Below are 17,603 nucleotides of genomic sequence, written 5' to 3'. Positions count from 1 at the left end.
GGTAGCATAGGCTGGATTGTGGTTTGACCACCATTTGACAGCCTAAGACTAGTGTGTTTTACTAACAGGATTTTAGCTCTTTAAATTCAAATTTCCTTCACAAAGCTGCAGACCACAGATTTTTCTTGAGAGCAGAAGTGAAATAAAAATTAATCAAGATCACAGAATCACAGAATGGATAAGGTTGGAAGGGATCACAATGGGTAATCTGGTCCAACCTCCATGCTCAGGCAGGGTTATCCTAGGGCACATTACACAGAATTGCATCCAGATGGTTCTCAAATATCTCCACTGAGGGAGGCTCCACAACATCTCTGGACAATCTGTTCCAGTGCACAGTCACCCAGACAGTAAAGAAGCTCTTCCTCATATTCAGGTGCAACTTTCTGTGCATCGTTTTCTGCCTGTTGCCTCTTTTCCTATTGCTCAGCACAACTGAGAAGAGCCTGGTTCCATGCCAGTGCTGGACTCAGCACTCCAAAGTGCAGCCTCACAAGGGCTCTGTAGAGGTGCACGATCACTTCCCTCAACCTGCTGGCAATACTTTTTTCCTAATGCACCCCAGGATCCTGTTGGCCTCCATGGCCACAAGGGCTCACTGCTGATGCATGAACAGCATGAACAGCTTGACCACCAGGACCCCCAGGTCCTTGTCTGCAGAGCTGCTTTCCAGCAGGCTGGCCTGTCCTGATGCAGGTACTACACTGTGTGGTATGTATCATCATACATACCACATGTAGTGAAAACATAGAAATACGTCACTTAACATGTAAAATATTTGTAATCTTCTTATTACATGTACCTTGTCGTTATTAGATTAGGTCTTTAGTTAGTTGATTCTGAACATTTTGTTTCACTGAATGGGATCATGCCAGCTGAGTAAAATATTCCCTGAAAAACAAAAATGAAAACACGATAATTTTACAGCAAGTTAGCACTGTGAGAGGAAAATCTCTATCTTTACAGAGCAATTAAATGCTAATTCTGTTCCCAGTCCTGTGAAGATTTATGTAGTTAATTCCACAGCTATGAACAAGACCAATGAGTTGCTACAGAGCCTGAGAGCTAAGCAGTTTTTTCAATATGAAGGCAATAGTCTTTTCTTTAGGATTTGTCATTCCCAACATATTTGTTTTCCAGCCATAAAACTGGGAGGAGTATGTTAGTCTGAGAGATTTCCTCTTGAGGTCAGGGAACATAAGAAACACCATACTTGGTCAGACCACTAGCCTGTCTAACCCAGTAATACATGTTCAAGAGCAGCAAAACAAAATGCTGTTCAAGGAGAGTGTGCAAGCCTGGCAACTGTATTTTGTACTCTCCTCCCAAATCCATATTTACCCTAGTGATGTCATAGGGTACACACTTGCAAAGCCCTTTGGTGTTGCTTTGGGGGCTGTTGTTTCTGGGTTTGTCTAACATCCTTTTGAACTTGCTGATGTTGTTTGCCTCCACAGCCCTTCGTGGCGGCAAGCTCCAGAATTTGTGTGTCCTCTGAAGAAAGATGCACTTTCTTAATCAGTTGTAAACTGATCTCCTTCTAGTTCCATTGAATCCTCTCTATTCCTGATATAATGGGGGTTTGGTGAATAACAATTCTGTGTTTATCTTGGACACTTTCCTCAATATTTTATAAACCTTGACTTTGTTACTTTCCACCTTCTCTCCTCTCATTTGAAGAGCTTCCACCTTTTTAGTCTCTTACTGTAAAGCAGCTGCTCCATACCCTGATCATGTGCGAAGCTCTTCTCTGTATTGTCGGGTTAAATGATCAAAAGCTAATCGTGACAAACACAAAGATCTAAGGAGGGTCAGAGGAGCAGTAACAGGCAAAGGAACCCCAGCAAGCTAAGCAATGAAAATGAAATGAAATTGCCTACTGCCACGACCATCCAAGGGGAATGACCAGATCATTGTCCCTGGGGCAAAACGCACCGAGGTTATCAAGGGAAGAAACTGTTTCCCCTGAAAGGTAATGTGAATTGAAAAGGTGTTCTTCTAAAGGCATGTGGAACTTGATATATTATGCAAAGAGAAAATAATTTTCTGAAAATTATTATTTAAGAATGCGTAGGACTTACTGTGGGATGTTTAGGGAAAGGACCAAAGGTGGGAAAAGGGAGGGATCAAGGTGGATCATATTGGGTAAGAATATGAAAACAGAGGGAAGAGAGCATTAAAAGGGCCAGTCAATACATGATATCCCCCTTCCAACTCCCAAACTTTCTGTAGGCTCACAGTTTCCCCCTGTTTCATTCACCTACCCACTCTCACCTCATTCTAGGATCTAAGTGTATCTCATTCCCACTTACCCAATGTACTTCATTTTTCTCCTTCTTTGCCACTGGCATTCCCCATCACCTTATTCTTTTAGCAGCTTGGTGTCAGAAAGGTGTAAGAACTCAATTATATGGAAGAGTTTTCAGGGAGGTACTTAGAAATAACTAAGCAAGGGTATTAAACAGGGCTGAATAAAGCTGAGGAGTTGATGAGGAGGAGATTTCATGGCTCAGCTGCTGTGTTGTGATATGGAGTGCTCCTGGCCAAGTTCTGGTAATAGAGAAATGGTAATAAATTTTATTGCTGTTCCCTTGATAAGACTGTCTTGATGGCAGGTTCATGGCAGAATAGAGTCCATCCCAAATACTGAAGAAGGTGAACAATTTATTGATAATTGTGTCAAGGAGAAAGCAGACCTGAAGTATTTATGTGACTGCAGGGACAAATCTGTCTCTGAATAGCTAAGTCCCATTGGTTTCACTGGGAATTTTGCCTCTGGAAGAACTAAATGGTGAGGATTAAATATTTGCAGTAGAAGAGTGATATCAGAACAAGGACAAAACTGAAGTTCTTAAGAATTAGTAATGCACCATTTAATTCTGATTTCAGTTGGTTCCCTCTTTTGCATAAGTAAGGTTTAAGAGTGGGTTAGCTTCATTGTGTCTTACATAAACATTTGTCTTCATTTAGCATGATGTAGACTTTACCAGGAAGTAAAACAGCAATGTCTGCTGTTATTTGAAAATAATTTAGTTTCTATATGGATCATTATGAAAAGTGGAGCAATATCTATGACTTCTTTCCCAAGCTTCAGAAGCAGTCTGTTCCTCATCCATAATAAAATCGTAGAGCTGCATCTCAAAGAATTAATTCCTTCAAGTCGCTAAACCTCTTATAACCTTGCTGGTGTTCATACATTTCAGTGGATTTTGAACAGACTTCTTCAGAATGCCTCAAATAGTATTTCAGGATTGGAGAAGAGGTTGCAGCATAATAGGTTCTGCAGGTCAAATTCTGCACACACTTGAGCTCTTTGTATTTGTTCATTCCACTTCCCTACTCCATGTAGAAAACCAACCCTTCCATCCCCTCTGTTTTGAGTATTCACTTCAGTTTTTTCAGACTCTTCCACCTGTCATTCAGTTGTCCTCCATTTTACCCATCTCCCTGACTAACAATTTCTGTTCCCTATGAACTTGATGATGTTCAGTAATCTCACTCAGTATCCTTTAACATTGGGCTCCTTTAATTTTTCCTTTCATAAGAAAATCTGAGTGCTTGTAATGTCTCCTTTCTTCTTTTTTCCAGATCTCCTATTGTCCTGTTCCTTTCAATTCCATGTTGATGCCTCTTTGCACAGCTTCATAGTCCCAACCTGCCTCTGCCCCAGAATACTCTATTGTCTGTCATTAATTATCTGGGAATAAATAATTTAGGATGTTCATATCCTTGTGAATTTACTAAGTTGATTGCAAATTAGAAGGCACAGGAAAAAGTCATCATTATTTTAATTATGGGTAACATCAAACAATTTTTAGACTCCTAAATCATTATGGAGATACCTGAGGAGCCCTGCAAATGGCTTGTGTTTTTCCAATTCCAGCTTCTTGTTTATTTTCTTCTTAAGGATTTCCTGTTAGAACATTTAGAACATTTTTGAATTAATGAGATGCACTGTTCAAAAGTTATTCTAGTACGTGCACAGGTACAGACAAGAGAGAAATGCAATTCCACATGACTGAAAAAAAAGGCAGAGAAATAATTACAGATGGTTATGTGGCCAGTTAGAGATAGTTATGTGGCCATTCCTTAAGTCCAGCAATAAGATACTTCTCAGCATTCCAAGTAATGGAGATATTCACATGGAAAATTCTTTTACAGTAAAGGACATTCAACAAAACAGTATAAGCATGTGTATAAAGACTGCACTTGACTGCAAACTACAAATTTGACTGTCCAATTCAAAAAACCCCACACTTGTCTCACTACTTATTAAATAGTGAGTCCAATGGATAAAATTTAAGGACTAAATACTTCTATCAGTAGCAGTGGTAGTATTCTACCAGTCCCACAGAGACTACACATCTTTAACTAGGTCAAAGACATAGCATATTTATCCCAGCAATATACTTTCATGCTCTGAAGATGAAATATACATAAAAAGAAACAAAAAAAGACAAACCAACTGTATCTTCTGCTGCATCATCTTTATTGGAAGTAGCTGTGGTCTTTCTTATGTTTACAGAATTTTGTGCAGTGATTGGTTTTATATATTTTCATTTGAAAATATCTGAAAATTTATTATGCCTCCTTAATAAATTAACTTCACTACACCCATTCAAATGTTACATTCAATCTACAGAAAAGGTCAAATGATGCATAAATTGAACCCCGATGCAACTGAATTCAATGAGACTTGTTTTAAGGAGTCCAAAGTCTCACCAAAAGGAATAATTTTGCCATCAACAACAGAGCATGCTGATGGGATCAAGAACTCCTGTCACTACCGAAAAAAATCAGTGGCATTGGTCAGCCATTGTCAGACACAGTGACTACAGCAGCTTACATTCTCCAGAGGTGGATTCAGCATGTTTTCAAAAACCGGTCTTTTTGTTTTGTTTTGTTCTTTTAAATTATTCATTTAATGCCATTTAAAGAAAATCAGCTTAAAAGACAGCAGTTTGAATTTCAAAAATGGTTAACATAACATTTTATGTTATCGAGGGACAGTACTAGAAACCGTGGATGTAGGAGAAAAGATGTGGAGACGTGAGATAATCTCTACAAATGAAACCACAAAGCCCACAGTCACGTAGAAGTCAGTCAGTTTTATACAGTTTTTGATGACAATTTCTAGAACACATATTTGCCCACTGATTCATGGAAAACTAAGGACATGACCAATAAGTGAACCAATGAAATATTCTTGCTACTGAAATAGGATGAAGTAACTTAAGTCTTGACTTTTAGGAGCACTTGGAACGATGCATTGTAAGCTGTTTTCAGTTACACTGTCTCTTTAGGCCATTCCTCTTCCCATCCTCCCTGCTGACATATGTGCATGACTGTCAGGTGAATCAGACCCGTGAATGGATCTGGTTGAATCATTCTTTTTTCTCCATTACTTTTTGACTAGATCCAAGGCCTTAGTCTGATGAACTTCACATCCTTAAAGACTTGCAGAACTGAGAAGAGAGAAGAGTGGCCAAAGGGAAGGACAGCTTGCAGTAAATGCTGCTGTCAACAGGAATTTGCACTAAATCATAGCCAGCACAGCCCTGGCTTTAGCCTCCTGACCACTGACTGTTGGTATCACTTCTTGGGAATAGTATTCTGGATATGACTACTCCAGGTGAACTTGGCATAAAATTCCTGAAACCCCTTCAACAATTTATGAGTGTATCTCCAGAGTTTGAATTCTGTGTCTCTCAAATATACTGGAGATAAGTAACAACTGAAAGAAGTACTTCGCAGGCCTTGTAGAGGCATTGCAAAACAACTTCTGCTAGAGTGACAGATTTTGTTTTCTTCTTTCCTTTGGAGGCTCTAGGCTCTTCAACAGTATGGAGAGAATGGTTTTCCGTGACTGAAGCCATTTTTATTGTTCATATCAGCAGCTTTTCTAGAGTCTACTGTGCTTTTTTACCTTTATACCGAGGATGTATATGACACAATGGCAGATACAGCATACATTAAAGCATTTATTGATGCAGAGATTTATAGAAGTAATTAGTGTTATACAAATAAGTGCCTAAAATGTGCACACACATTGATTTAATGTATTATAGTAGATATAGGCATAGTAATACACTGAATTCTGAAATAGGTACATAAACATAAATTAAAAGGTACATATGCATTTAGTTTCATTAGTGTTGAACTAAATCATGTCTGTTGCAAAGGGAGAAATTAAATACTGTCAATGGCATTTTCTTCTGTAGCCTTTTATAAACCCTTCATGACCCTCCTCCCTCACTGTTGTATCTGAATGCCTTAAAAGCTTGAAAATAGAATCACAGAATCATTTAGGTTGGAAAAGACCTTTAAGATCATCAAGTCTAACCACAAATCTAACACTGCCAAGCCCACCACTAAATCATGTCCTTAAGTTCCACATGTACATATCTTTTAAATACCTACAGGGATAGTGACTCACCCACTTTCCTGGGCAGCCTGTAGACTGGGAAGTGAGTTACTCAGAAGTAGTTTACTAAAGATTTACAAAGCAGGGAAGAGGCTTGGTAAGAGATTTCACATTCTGGCTATATGCATTCAGTGGTAGTTTCTAGAGAAATGGCTACATGTGACACAGGAACCCAGCTCCTACTTGAAACAATCAGTAGGGAAAAACATGCTTGAATGTTTGGATGTCATGTGTGATTTTCAGAATAGCTTTTGTAGACTGTATGCAAATTTCAGCTGATAGAAGATACTTCTGTGTTTGTTCCTGGACAATGCTAGAGAGAAAAGTCTGAAGTGTGCTTATGTCCCCAGCTGAACGGTGACCATAAAAGGTCAGTTTGTATAGTATGTGATGATCTTGAAATTGGTTTTCACCTGTAATTTATGTTAGGAATTCAACCCATATTAACTGAATGAAATTAATTAAGTTATGCTAGCTTACACTACCTTCTGTAACAAGTGCCTAGAGCTTATGACTTATAAAATATTTTATTTAGCTCATTTATAGAAATGTAAATGCAAAGGCATTGAGAACCACATTTTTCCTGTTCTGTTAGAAATTTCTTAGATTAACATTGCAGACTAGCTTCCTGTATTTTAGAGTTTTTGCCTCTGTCATGCATTACTGGTTTGATACACAGTGCCACTCATTTCACTCTGTATTATACAGCCCACCATGTCTCCAGTTATTTTCACAGTGCTACATTATGTGCAAATAAGGCCAACTTTTAAGTTGCAATAATCAACTTGTAATAACCAGGGAAATGCAAAATGTAATATCCCTGTAGCTATTTAATTTGTCTGTTATTTATTCTCAGTGTAAAAGTCCACAAAGGTACAACGGAATCATTAGCACCATATATTAAGCATACATTGTTTTCCTGTTTGTTTTAATACCAGAGCCATTACCAATTACAATTCTCATTCAGATGATTCCAGCAATAGGTGGCAGCAACAGTCCACATCGTAGTCAGCTCCTTCAGGGAGACTGGCAGAAATGTTCCTGATGATGGCTGAAAATATTAACTACTGAATAATATATTTTAAAATAGATACTAACAAATGAATTATTCATTTAAAACATTCAGCCAGACCAATGTAACATAAGGAAAGTGAGGTTTAATGAGCTTATTAAAGTTATTATGAAAATTTCTGCAAAAGCAAATGCATTTGGAAGCCATTTTACATGGAAATCTCACCAAATCAATGGCAAGGTTCAAATGTCTATTTTTAATGTCTTTCTTCTAGTCACACAATTGTGCTGGCCCTAGAGTAAACAGTAAAACACATTTACCTGACCTGAGTTATCCCACTGGAATAATTTGTGTGAATAAAGTTTAGCACGTGTCATGGGCTGCAGGATTAGGTCAAAAGCATGGAAAATTTCCAGCATCAAAAACAAAAGAACGTGTTCATGGAATAAAAAATGGGAAATGTTTTATGGTTTCAAGTAAACAGAGACACACCTAGTCCTGCATAAGAGGGAGATCTGAGTTTAAAAACTCTTTTTTTAAACTGTGCCCAAGCCTCAGGATATATTTACCTTGTAAAGTTCCCTGCAATTCGCTTGCCCAATTGTCTGAGTTCAAGACCTGGAGGGAATACACAGTTTCTGTCTGGCTCATGTGCCAAGGTCCCCATTCTGCAGACTGTAACATAGGATGGAGTTGATAAGGGGGAATGGTTTTTGTCCCATTGGAATACTGAGATTTAATGAAGGAACACATGAAGCAGAAAGCATTCTTGGGTTCTGTGCTGTAATAATTTTTTTACTTTGTGTGGTCATCTGGAGCAATGATTTATGTTTGGTTTTGCCTACAAAAGAATTAGGATTGAGACAATAAAGCCCTTGGATTTTAGAAGCAGTGAGACAGAAGAAAGAAATGATCAAATACCAAAACACAGATTAAAGTGTAAAATAAATGTTTCCATCTTCTGTCTTAGAAAAAGTCAAAATTGCATCAAGTATACCATACTCCTGAAGTCAAAATGAAAAGTGAAAAAGAAACATCTATAGAAAATGTGAAAACAGAGCTCATGAGTGAATATTTCATGGCCTTGAGCATATTTACATACATATATAGGAAATATTCATATTTGATCTACAGTCTGGAAGTCATGCTGCTTTGATTGGTTTGTGTATTAGCTTCCCAACCACATCTAATCTTTCTTATCCTCTTCCTAAAACATGGGAGGAGCAGTATACATTTACAAAGCAGAACTACAATAGGAAGAAAAACTGCTATCATAAACGATGGTGGTGTATACCAGATAAATTGGTTAACATCGACCCACTTATTCCAAGCAAACACCAGTGCGTGAACGGTGCATAGGAGCAAAGCTACATATCCCATCTTGCTCTGAAAAAGAGAAAGAAAACAGTAAGCTATTTATTTTTTCCCAACTTGGCAAAAAGAGTACTCTGCTAAGCAAGTATGGAAATCAGGAAGGGCTACAACCAACAACATGCAACTTAAAGAAAAGAGACCATTGGCTTTGAACTAAAATGTAAGAACTATAATTCAAGAATCCAACTGTACCCCTCTATGCCACTGTAAAAGAAAACAGATGAGGCCCATTTTTCAAGTATTGCTATGATATTTAGCTAACATACAGAGGAGATTACAGGCTATTCCTGAAAAAGGGTCAATTCTCAGTATTTCAATTTATAGATGTCATCTGTATCCTAAATTACTTTATTTTTGTGATAAATTATTATGAGTTCAAAAGCAGATATAAAGGGCTTAATTGATTTCTTGCAAAAAAAAAATCTAAGCTAAATTAAAATCACAAACTACTAAGTCTAGTACTATGACACAAGCAATTGCACAACTACAGGAAACTCAAGTCTTTCATTTCACATACAGTGATAAATTTGGCTTAGGCTGTCTACCAAATTCAGGAGTAAAGGAAATTTTAAGCTAGAGTTACTAGTAATTTTGAGTTTCTTGTCACTTAACAATCTTGTATTCATCAGTGAAGTCAAAAACTACTCAATGTACAGAATCTGATTTTCGAGTATAAAAGTTATTTGTTTATAAAACAAGTCTAACACAGTAGGGTTACTCTTCTGGGTTTCTCCACCATAGTCTTTCAATACTGACAGGAGTTGCGCATTTAGAAACTCCCTCCTCACCTGTCCATATTCTCCGTACACTTGAAAACTTCTCTTACAAATAATGGACTTCAAAGAGTGTGCAGAATATCAAATCTACTAATTGCAGACACTTCAGATCTACTTTTAAAATTTAAATCAAATTTTCAAATGTCAGGTACTTAGTAGGTTATTGAATTTTCAGGCTTTGGTGTTCAGGGGCCTGATTGAACACTTGCTTAACTCTAGTGTGATCATACTGATGTCAGCAGAAACACCCCTGATAATTACTGCATACGCTATAAGAGAATTAAGAGCAAATCTTGGATGAAGGAAACAAGCACAGCTGTAGCAAACTCAAGACTGGCTGGATTTGATTATGCATCTGTTCTAGGATGTCTCCTTTTCAGAATACACCCTGCTGTATGGGAACGTTTACTGGTTTAATACTACCTAATCCCAATTCAGCAGGACACAGGGCATTCCTGAAAGATAAGATGCCTAGAATATTGTGGAAATACCTTCAGCACCAGAGCTAAGGAAAGGTCCTGAAAAGAAAATGCTGCTGGTCAGAAAGTCAAGAGGAGAGAAAAAAGTGGTTTGAGTTCTTTTTCATCCCATTTTATACCCTGAACACCACAGCCTGTTCTCCTGACAAAATAGCAAATGGAGAGAACATTTCTCACAAAGATATTAACAAAGAGTCCAGAACAAACTTTTAGATTCATTTCACTAACTCCTCTGTGTTTGGTATTTCTAACTCCTAATGGTCTTAGCTGATAACACACAGTTCTACAAATGGGGCTAAAGACATGATGCGCACCTGAATGTAGTGGAACTCTCTCCAAGTCAAAGAGTGACTGACAGATGGAATTGATGTTATTGCCAACAAGGCCAGCAAAGCAAGTCCCAGAATTCCTAGAGACACATAAATCTCCATTCTCCAAACATCATGTTCAATCCAGGCATTTTCTTTTTTTTGTTTGACCTGCCAAAGGAACACCATATTTAAAATTACAGACTGGCACACTTGGCCATTTGTGTGAAATACAATTTCACTATTTTCACCACAATATTCAGGAAATAAGCCAAGAAACACAGTATTTGGTTTGTTTGAATATCTCTGAATTTAACTGCTATATACTTCTGGTGACAAAGTCTCCAACAGTAACTGCAAAGCAAAGGTGAGCTTTAAGGGAGAAGAACTTAGACTTTATCAGAATCGTGGCCCAGGAGGGACTGGTTCTGAGGCCTGTTAACCTTCCTTCACAAAAGCATAAATCTTGTCTTCGACAAAAAAAAAAAAAATCCATCTATGGCTAAATACCATATCAGGGAGATTATAACAACAGGAAACATATTAACAGCACTATTTCAGGGAGCTAATTCAGCAGGCATTCTTAATATGGTGGTATCCTGCCAGGGTAATCGCTTAGCTGTATTTTTTTTAAAAATACAACTTTGAACATTTGTGATTTCAATAAACCAATGTCAAAGCTTCTCCTCTTTATGACTACTTGCACCAGCCCTTTGATGCTGCTAGTGATCACCATGGCATAATATGCTCCAAATATGGTAATTTCTGCATCTTGGAAACTGGAGTCTCATGGAAGTATCTGGTAATCCCTTCAAGTCAGATTACCAGTAAGGCTGATTTCAGAGTTTTCAACAGTTAGTTTGACTGTTTACAGAATTCTTAAAAAGCTGCTAACATCATATTGTGCTTTTAATGAAACTCTAGATCAGACTTTGGAGGTAATAAAAACGTGCATTTCTAGTCTATACCTTATATTGGAATATTCTTTATACTGCAATACTTATGGCACTCAAAGTGATAAGTGAGGATTAGGAACTCTCTAGTTACAGAGAACATTAGAGAGTTTTTCAAGCCAGTTATTGCCCATGACTCAGAAGCATCACTGAAATTCTATTTTTTAACAAGGTAGTGTGCATCGGTTCAATTGTGAAGCAATCAGTGTTCACAAATTTAGTTTGTGGCAAATACAGATTATTGAGATTTAGCTCAGCCCTCCTTCACTGCTGGCTTATTCACTTTGCAAAAAAGATGTCTAGAAATGGCGTGTTCAGTGGTCAGTTTTTGTTGGTAGATTCCACGGGTCCAGAGAAGATTAATCCACACTAAACTAATAGTGTGCCAAAGACTTAAATGTTCCTGTGAGGCAGTTATAATTTTGTGTATTTTACAGAGACAGAAAAAAAACACAAAGAAAATTACTTAATACACACTGGCATAGCTGTGATGACTCTTGACTCTCTATTACATGCTTTAATAACGAGGTCCTGCTCTGTCCCTTAACAGTGCTCTCTGGGGATCTACTTCAAAATCAAATAAGGCAATGAAAATGGCTTTTCCCCATCTGGATTTGCTTGAATGACCCAAACAAGGATTTTCAGAATACAGAAGGGTTGGTGTTTGCGTGCCCATCGTACCTGCTGGAATGCCCAGTTCAGCAGCTTGTATCTGTATGATCTTCTCATTGGATAGCACAGGCTATAGCAGGCATGCATTGAAGCGAAGAAGAAACTGAGAAGTCCAAATTGTTTCCTTGATAACATCCATCTATCCAGCCACTGGGGAAATCTTTTATACTTGGTGCCAAAGTACAGCTGGAAACCAGCAGCTAATATTCCTGGTAAATATACTAGTGCTAAAAGGGTAATTGAAACCACTGGTAAAACTTTGTTTATGACAAGGATTGGAATTTTATAGAAAACGTTTTCCTTTCTGGTTATAAAAGGATATATGACATCTCTCATAGAAGTATAAATAAACATTAATAATGAGATCACAGATGCTATCTTCATTGGCAAATGCCACTTAGGGAACAGATCCTGCTTGCAGTGCTGTTCTGAAGAGTGTTCAAACTCACCAAAATGGTGTGCTTGATGTAAATCAAAAAGTGCAGCTGCTTCTGGTAGATTGGTGACTTGCATATCCACATTCTGGAAATGACAGAAAGCAAATACAAAATGAGTTCAAGAGAAGATTAAAAAATTCAGTAATGACAGTATTTGCCATCATGGCTTTTACACTGTACTGCACTGAAACCATATACAAAATATATGCAGCAAGGCACTTTTAGCATAGATTTCCCATTCTTCATTATCTGTGGTGATTCCAAAATAGATTTAATTCCAGGAAGTTAACTACACTGTAAGAGAAGAAGGATTACATTATGATTACATTATGTGAAACATTATTTCGGTTTCTTATGATATGAGTTAGGGATTTCAAATGTCAAATTTCAGCTACAGAATTAATGTTGTAGCACAAATAATATGCACAGTAACAGTGCTCAGAGTCTAAAGATAATAAAATATTTCATTCTGTCATAGCTACTTTAATGACATTTAAATGGGGGAAAAGGATGCAATTGGAAATGTTTTAGATCCAGCATGTTAGACCAGCTGCACATCTGTCAACTCCAGCATCAAGTCCTGTGGTCTTCTTCCTCTCCTTCACAAATGTAATAGTTTTCTCTTGACTTTGGTGAAACTTCGTGAAGCTGAGGCACTTCAGTTTAAAAAGCTGAATTTTCTGCTGCCAATTAAGTATGGCTCACAGATCTTGGCACAATTATCACTGACTTTAGAAGAAGCAAAGCTAGCATAAAAAAATTAGTGCAATATTATTATAAACTGGTTTAAACTGAGATAATATATTTTAAGGGATATTAAAAATATCCCTTAGTTTTAGATACATGATCAGTATACACACAAAAAGAAAATCCATGTACCAACAGCGGGACACTGCACTTGATGCAACAGAGAGCCAACCATGGGCAGAGAACTCATCTGTTAGGTAATAAACATGTAGGTCCTGTGAAACATAAAGTAAAACTGAACTAATGCTGCAATGGTTCAGTTTTAGAATGCCTGATGTGTCCAGATGTCCAGAAAGCAAAATGGCATTGTCTGTTTTAAGGAAATATTATCTGTGGGTACTACTTGTAAATAAGGCAAGTAGGTGAAAGCCTCATGTTCATCTTCAGTGATACAGAAGGGTTTTGTTTGAACATGAAAATTAAAAATGTACACTGCTATCTTGCTGTAAAATCTTCATTAGAGATGACAGCCCCCCCACAAGTCTGAACTGTTTTACCTACAGTGCCTCACTGTAAAATTAAAAGGTATATAGTCTTTATGAGAATTTTTTAGCTGAATAGCCACTATGTGTTTATCTAATGATAAGAGCATATATTTGTAACAATGAATGAGTAGCCTATGTAACTTTTATTCTCTAGTCTGTGAAGAAGAGTGTAGACTATACATTGCAGAACTGGAAGTTGGTATCAATGATACAAAATGAGATTCACATCTGAACCAAAGTTTTATCCAGAGACATATCTATTTTTTGAAGAGATAGTTTGCAAAGCCTAATTCATTATTTCACAGCCTGTGAGGTAGTTCATGTTAGAACAGAAAGTTGTAGCTTAAACTAGTTCTGTGCATCTGCAGTTGCAGAGGCAAAGGATGCTGGAATGGATTGTTTTTCTGGACTTTTTTATGTGGGGTGGAAAACTTGCTGAATGCCACGTGGCAATCATGAAGGTTCCTCCAAAGATAGATTTTATATTCCTGTATAAAAATCCGAAATTATTTCTACAGAATTTTGCTCATCGGGTAAAATGCAATTAGCAGCAAACCTCATGTAGTTTTTAGCTGTCCCAAACTTTGTGTATTTTTTATCATGGACTGTGATTAGACAGAATGGGATATTCTTTATCTTTTTATCTCTTCATGTCAATATTGTGACAAGCCTTTAAAACTACTAATGATATGCCAGTGTGATGGGAGCACTGTCTCTGGACAAAATCGAATCAAAGACTGCAATATTCTATGTGACATATGAGCTGCTTTTTTACAGAAACATTACCAAGTAGTTAAGATTTCCTGTACTTCTTCTTGGCATGATGTTCTGACTTGCATTCTGATCAATAGCACAATTACCACCTTCCCTCTTCGCCATTGTGGAAATTCCCTGCAAAACAAACATTGGATTTAAAACAGGTTTTGAAATGCCTTACTGGAATTTTAAGGCCTCTTCTCCCTCAAAATATTTTCTTCCCTCTCCTCCACACATTTGCTGGAGAAGGTACAATAAACTAGGGATAGGAAAGTCTGTCCTCTGAGAAGAGGATGGAAAAGCTCAGCTTGTCTTCTGGGTTAAGCAGAGACTAAGAGAGAGCATGAATCAACAGAACACAATCACTGACGAAAAATAATACTTAAGCCTAATGTCCATGTCACCAATGGAATGAATTAATCAATTCAGGCTGAAAGTTTTTAAATGACAATAAATAATTTTGAAATGGCTTACAGAAATAACAGGTAAAACATTATGAAGATGGATTTGGGGAAGTTCGTGAGACTTGCTGATGCAAGAAACCCATGCAAATGTGTTGTTTCTAATATTTTTTAGGTTTTAGAATTGGTCTACCTGACAGTCACTGTACAGCTTTAGAGGCATATTCTCCCTTCAGGACTGTCAAGAAACTCAGATGGAGCTTCACTCACGCTGTTCCAAGGTATCCTCACCACCCACAGGTACCAGCAGAAATGGTTTTAAGCTATTAAGGACTACAAGAAATCAGATGCCAGGAAATAAAAAAGGAAGAGAATGGATAAACTGAAAGAGATGTTTCTGAAAATCCTAGAATAGCAGGAAAGACAGTATCTTGAAGAGTGTGAAATAGCTACAGGGACTGCAAGAACCCTACAACAAAGACTTCCCAGGTGTGCACCACACTGTTGCACACTGCAGGAGGAGAGGCACTGGCACCACACCACTGGAAGCTCAGAGTGCCACACCAGAGAGTGATCTTCTGTTCCGACCTTTAAGACAATGACTAGGTAGCTCTTCCATGTACCTTCCTACTGAACAGCTGAATTACTAAACTGTTTTTCTAATTGCTGATTCTTTTGTATCCATAAACCTTTTTTGAAATTATATGGACAAATCAGACTTCGACAATTATCCTTTTTACTGTGTCTGGTTCCTTCAGTAGATGAGTCTTACAGTCTTCTGCTGTCTGCTATGAAGGTTTGTTCTCTGCCAGGTCACCAGGCACCTGAAGCTGAAGTATTCCTTTCCAAAGTATTCTTTTCCTAAGTATTTCTCTTTGGATTTTTCCCTCATGCTAGCAAGCTCTCACTTTGGGCATAACCTTTCAGACAAGTGTTGCAGAGTAGGGTCAACAAGAGGTTCTGTCTGAAGGTCAGGCTGTTAACCCTTTCCTACACCACCTAATGGAGGGTTTGTATATCCTGCACAGAAGAAAGCACGGACTGATGAAGGCACATTTCTGATTTTTCCTCCTATTCCAAGGGCTAGTCCCAGTGATTTTATCACAGGTTTTGGTGTATCAGATATCTTCATAAAACCTCAGCTTCCGCAGCCCCATGATTAATTAAGAATTTCTACTTCTATATATTTCAATATACAGAATTTGTACCTGTTACCACAACAAAGAATAATTTGCAAACAGAAGTCAGTAGATGTACTTACCTGGAAAAAAACCCAATACAGTGAACTCCAGATATCTTTTTAAAGAACTCATAATATGAAGGGCAGTCACTCTGTTTTTGAGCCCTACCTTCTAGCTACCACACTCTCTTAGGGGTCCAAAAGCATAATTTAGATTGGGAAGCTCTGTATGGGAGAGCCTCATTCACTCAATTCTCATGCTACTATTACTCTTCATTTAGAAAATTAAGAGTCCAGTAATAGCTTCTAGCTAAAGATTTGTATTGATGAGGATGAAGTAAATGACAACACAATGTGAAAAAAAATAATCCGTGAGCTAGGGGGCCAGCTGCTGATCCTAAAAGCTGATTTATTGGTTCTTTTGGGATACAGTGTTCAATACAATGTTAAATACAGCATTAATAGTTTATGCAGTGGAAGACGGAAAGAAAAAAGAAAGTAGGTGTGAAGGAATGCCTGTGGTCATCCATGGAAATATGGGTTACAGCCATGCAAATGCATGCAAGGAAACACAGGTACCAAACCATGGTAGTCCACTTGGCTTCTGATACCAGTTAACACAAAATTATTTCCCAATAACAAAGCACACTAATAGTTTTGGAAAACCCTAAAAAAGTACTTATAATTCAGTAGAATTATAATTCAGTGGAATTCAGTGAAATAAATTGCCAGAAAGAAGTAATCTAGAGCATGCGTCTTTTTGGAATACATCTGAAAAAAAAAATTAGGAGTGCTGTGAGAGACAAGAGGCTGATCAGTTATAGCCTCATCTAAGTCGCAACTGTTATGAAAGAAAGCAGTTTTATTTATGTCCACTCTCAGTGCAGACCCCTTCTGCTCCGGGAGACAGCTGTCAGCGAGGATAGAGGACGTCCTGCTGCAGAAAAGAAAGTTTCCAACACTGTGAGCACACTATTGCATTTTGTACCAATAAAACAGCCTCACTGTAACCCAGAACCAACAGCGATCCCCACTGCGCAGACATTACCACGAGAAAACATCATCCCGAGTCAAGGACAAGTTTTCCTGAGTAAGGGGTCTGAGGGCTGGCTCCAGGAAAAAAAGAAAAAATGGGTAAAATAAACAGGCTACGACAATAAGGATGAGGTGATGGAAGAAGCACAGGACAGTGACTGCATCTCCCTCCCTTGGCACTATCGGGAAATGACAGCCTGAAAGTGCTGGGCATGACATGACTGACTGGCTTCCCAAGTGCGCGCTGCACCGTGCAGGACGGTGCGAGCACTCGGCACGCGAGGCAATAACTTTCCCCGCTCTTCAGAAATTCTGCTGAGCTCGGTGGAAAACCGAGTAAAAGCCCGGAGGAAGGTGGGAGCCGCAGAGCGTCGCTCGGCGTTTCTCCTGGGCTAGAGTGCGCAGGGGCACTGCCCCTCGGGGAGCCCGAGCCGGCCGCGGATGCCCGTCCCGTCCCGTCCCGTCCCGTCCCGGCCGCGGGGCGGGCGGGGCCCGAGCCGGAACCCGCCGCGGCGGCAGCGCGGCCACGCGGGCGCACTCGGCCGCCTCCCCGGCGGCTCCGGG

The 17,603-nt window shown here is 38.5% G+C and overlaps 1 protein-coding gene across 3 annotated transcripts in view; it reads right to left on the bottom strand.

Annotated features, from left to right (window-relative positions):
• Positions 1-5,968: 5,968 nt before the first annotated feature.
• STEAP1 (STEAP family member 1) overlaps positions 5,969-17,603 on the bottom strand; it is a 12,173-nt gene continuing 538 nt past the window's right edge. Inside the window, exons 1-6 of one of the 3 annotated variants that reach the window (XM_027639414.1) lie at positions 15,018-15,249; positions 14,454-14,558; positions 12,448-12,520; positions 12,008-12,225; positions 10,380-10,544; positions 8,219-8,822 (exon numbers count right to left, since the gene is read on the bottom strand). In XM_027639414.1, coding sequence (XP_027495215.1) covers positions 8,565-8,822; positions 10,380-10,544; positions 12,008-12,225; positions 12,448-12,520; positions 14,454-14,558; positions 15,018-15,047 — 849 coding nt within the window. In that variant the 5' untranslated portion in view covers positions 15,048-15,249 and the 3' untranslated portion in view covers positions 8,219-8,564. Of the gene's footprint in view, positions 8,823-10,379; positions 10,545-12,007; positions 12,521-14,453; positions 14,559-15,017; positions 15,253-17,603 lie in introns of those variants that run through there. The other 2 variants (XM_027639413.1, XM_027639415.1) reach the window with 2 other exon arrangements.

The sequence above is a fragment of the Corapipo altera genome, unplaced genomic scaffold (genome assembly GCF_003945725.1).
Source record: "Corapipo altera isolate COAL_440 unplaced genomic scaffold, ASM394572v1 44, whole genome shotgun sequence".
Lineage (NCBI taxonomy): Eukaryota > Metazoa > Chordata > Aves > Passeriformes > Pipridae > Corapipo > Corapipo altera.
Note: the sequence above shows the minus strand (reverse complement) of the source record. Positions and strands in the feature narration are given on the sequence as shown.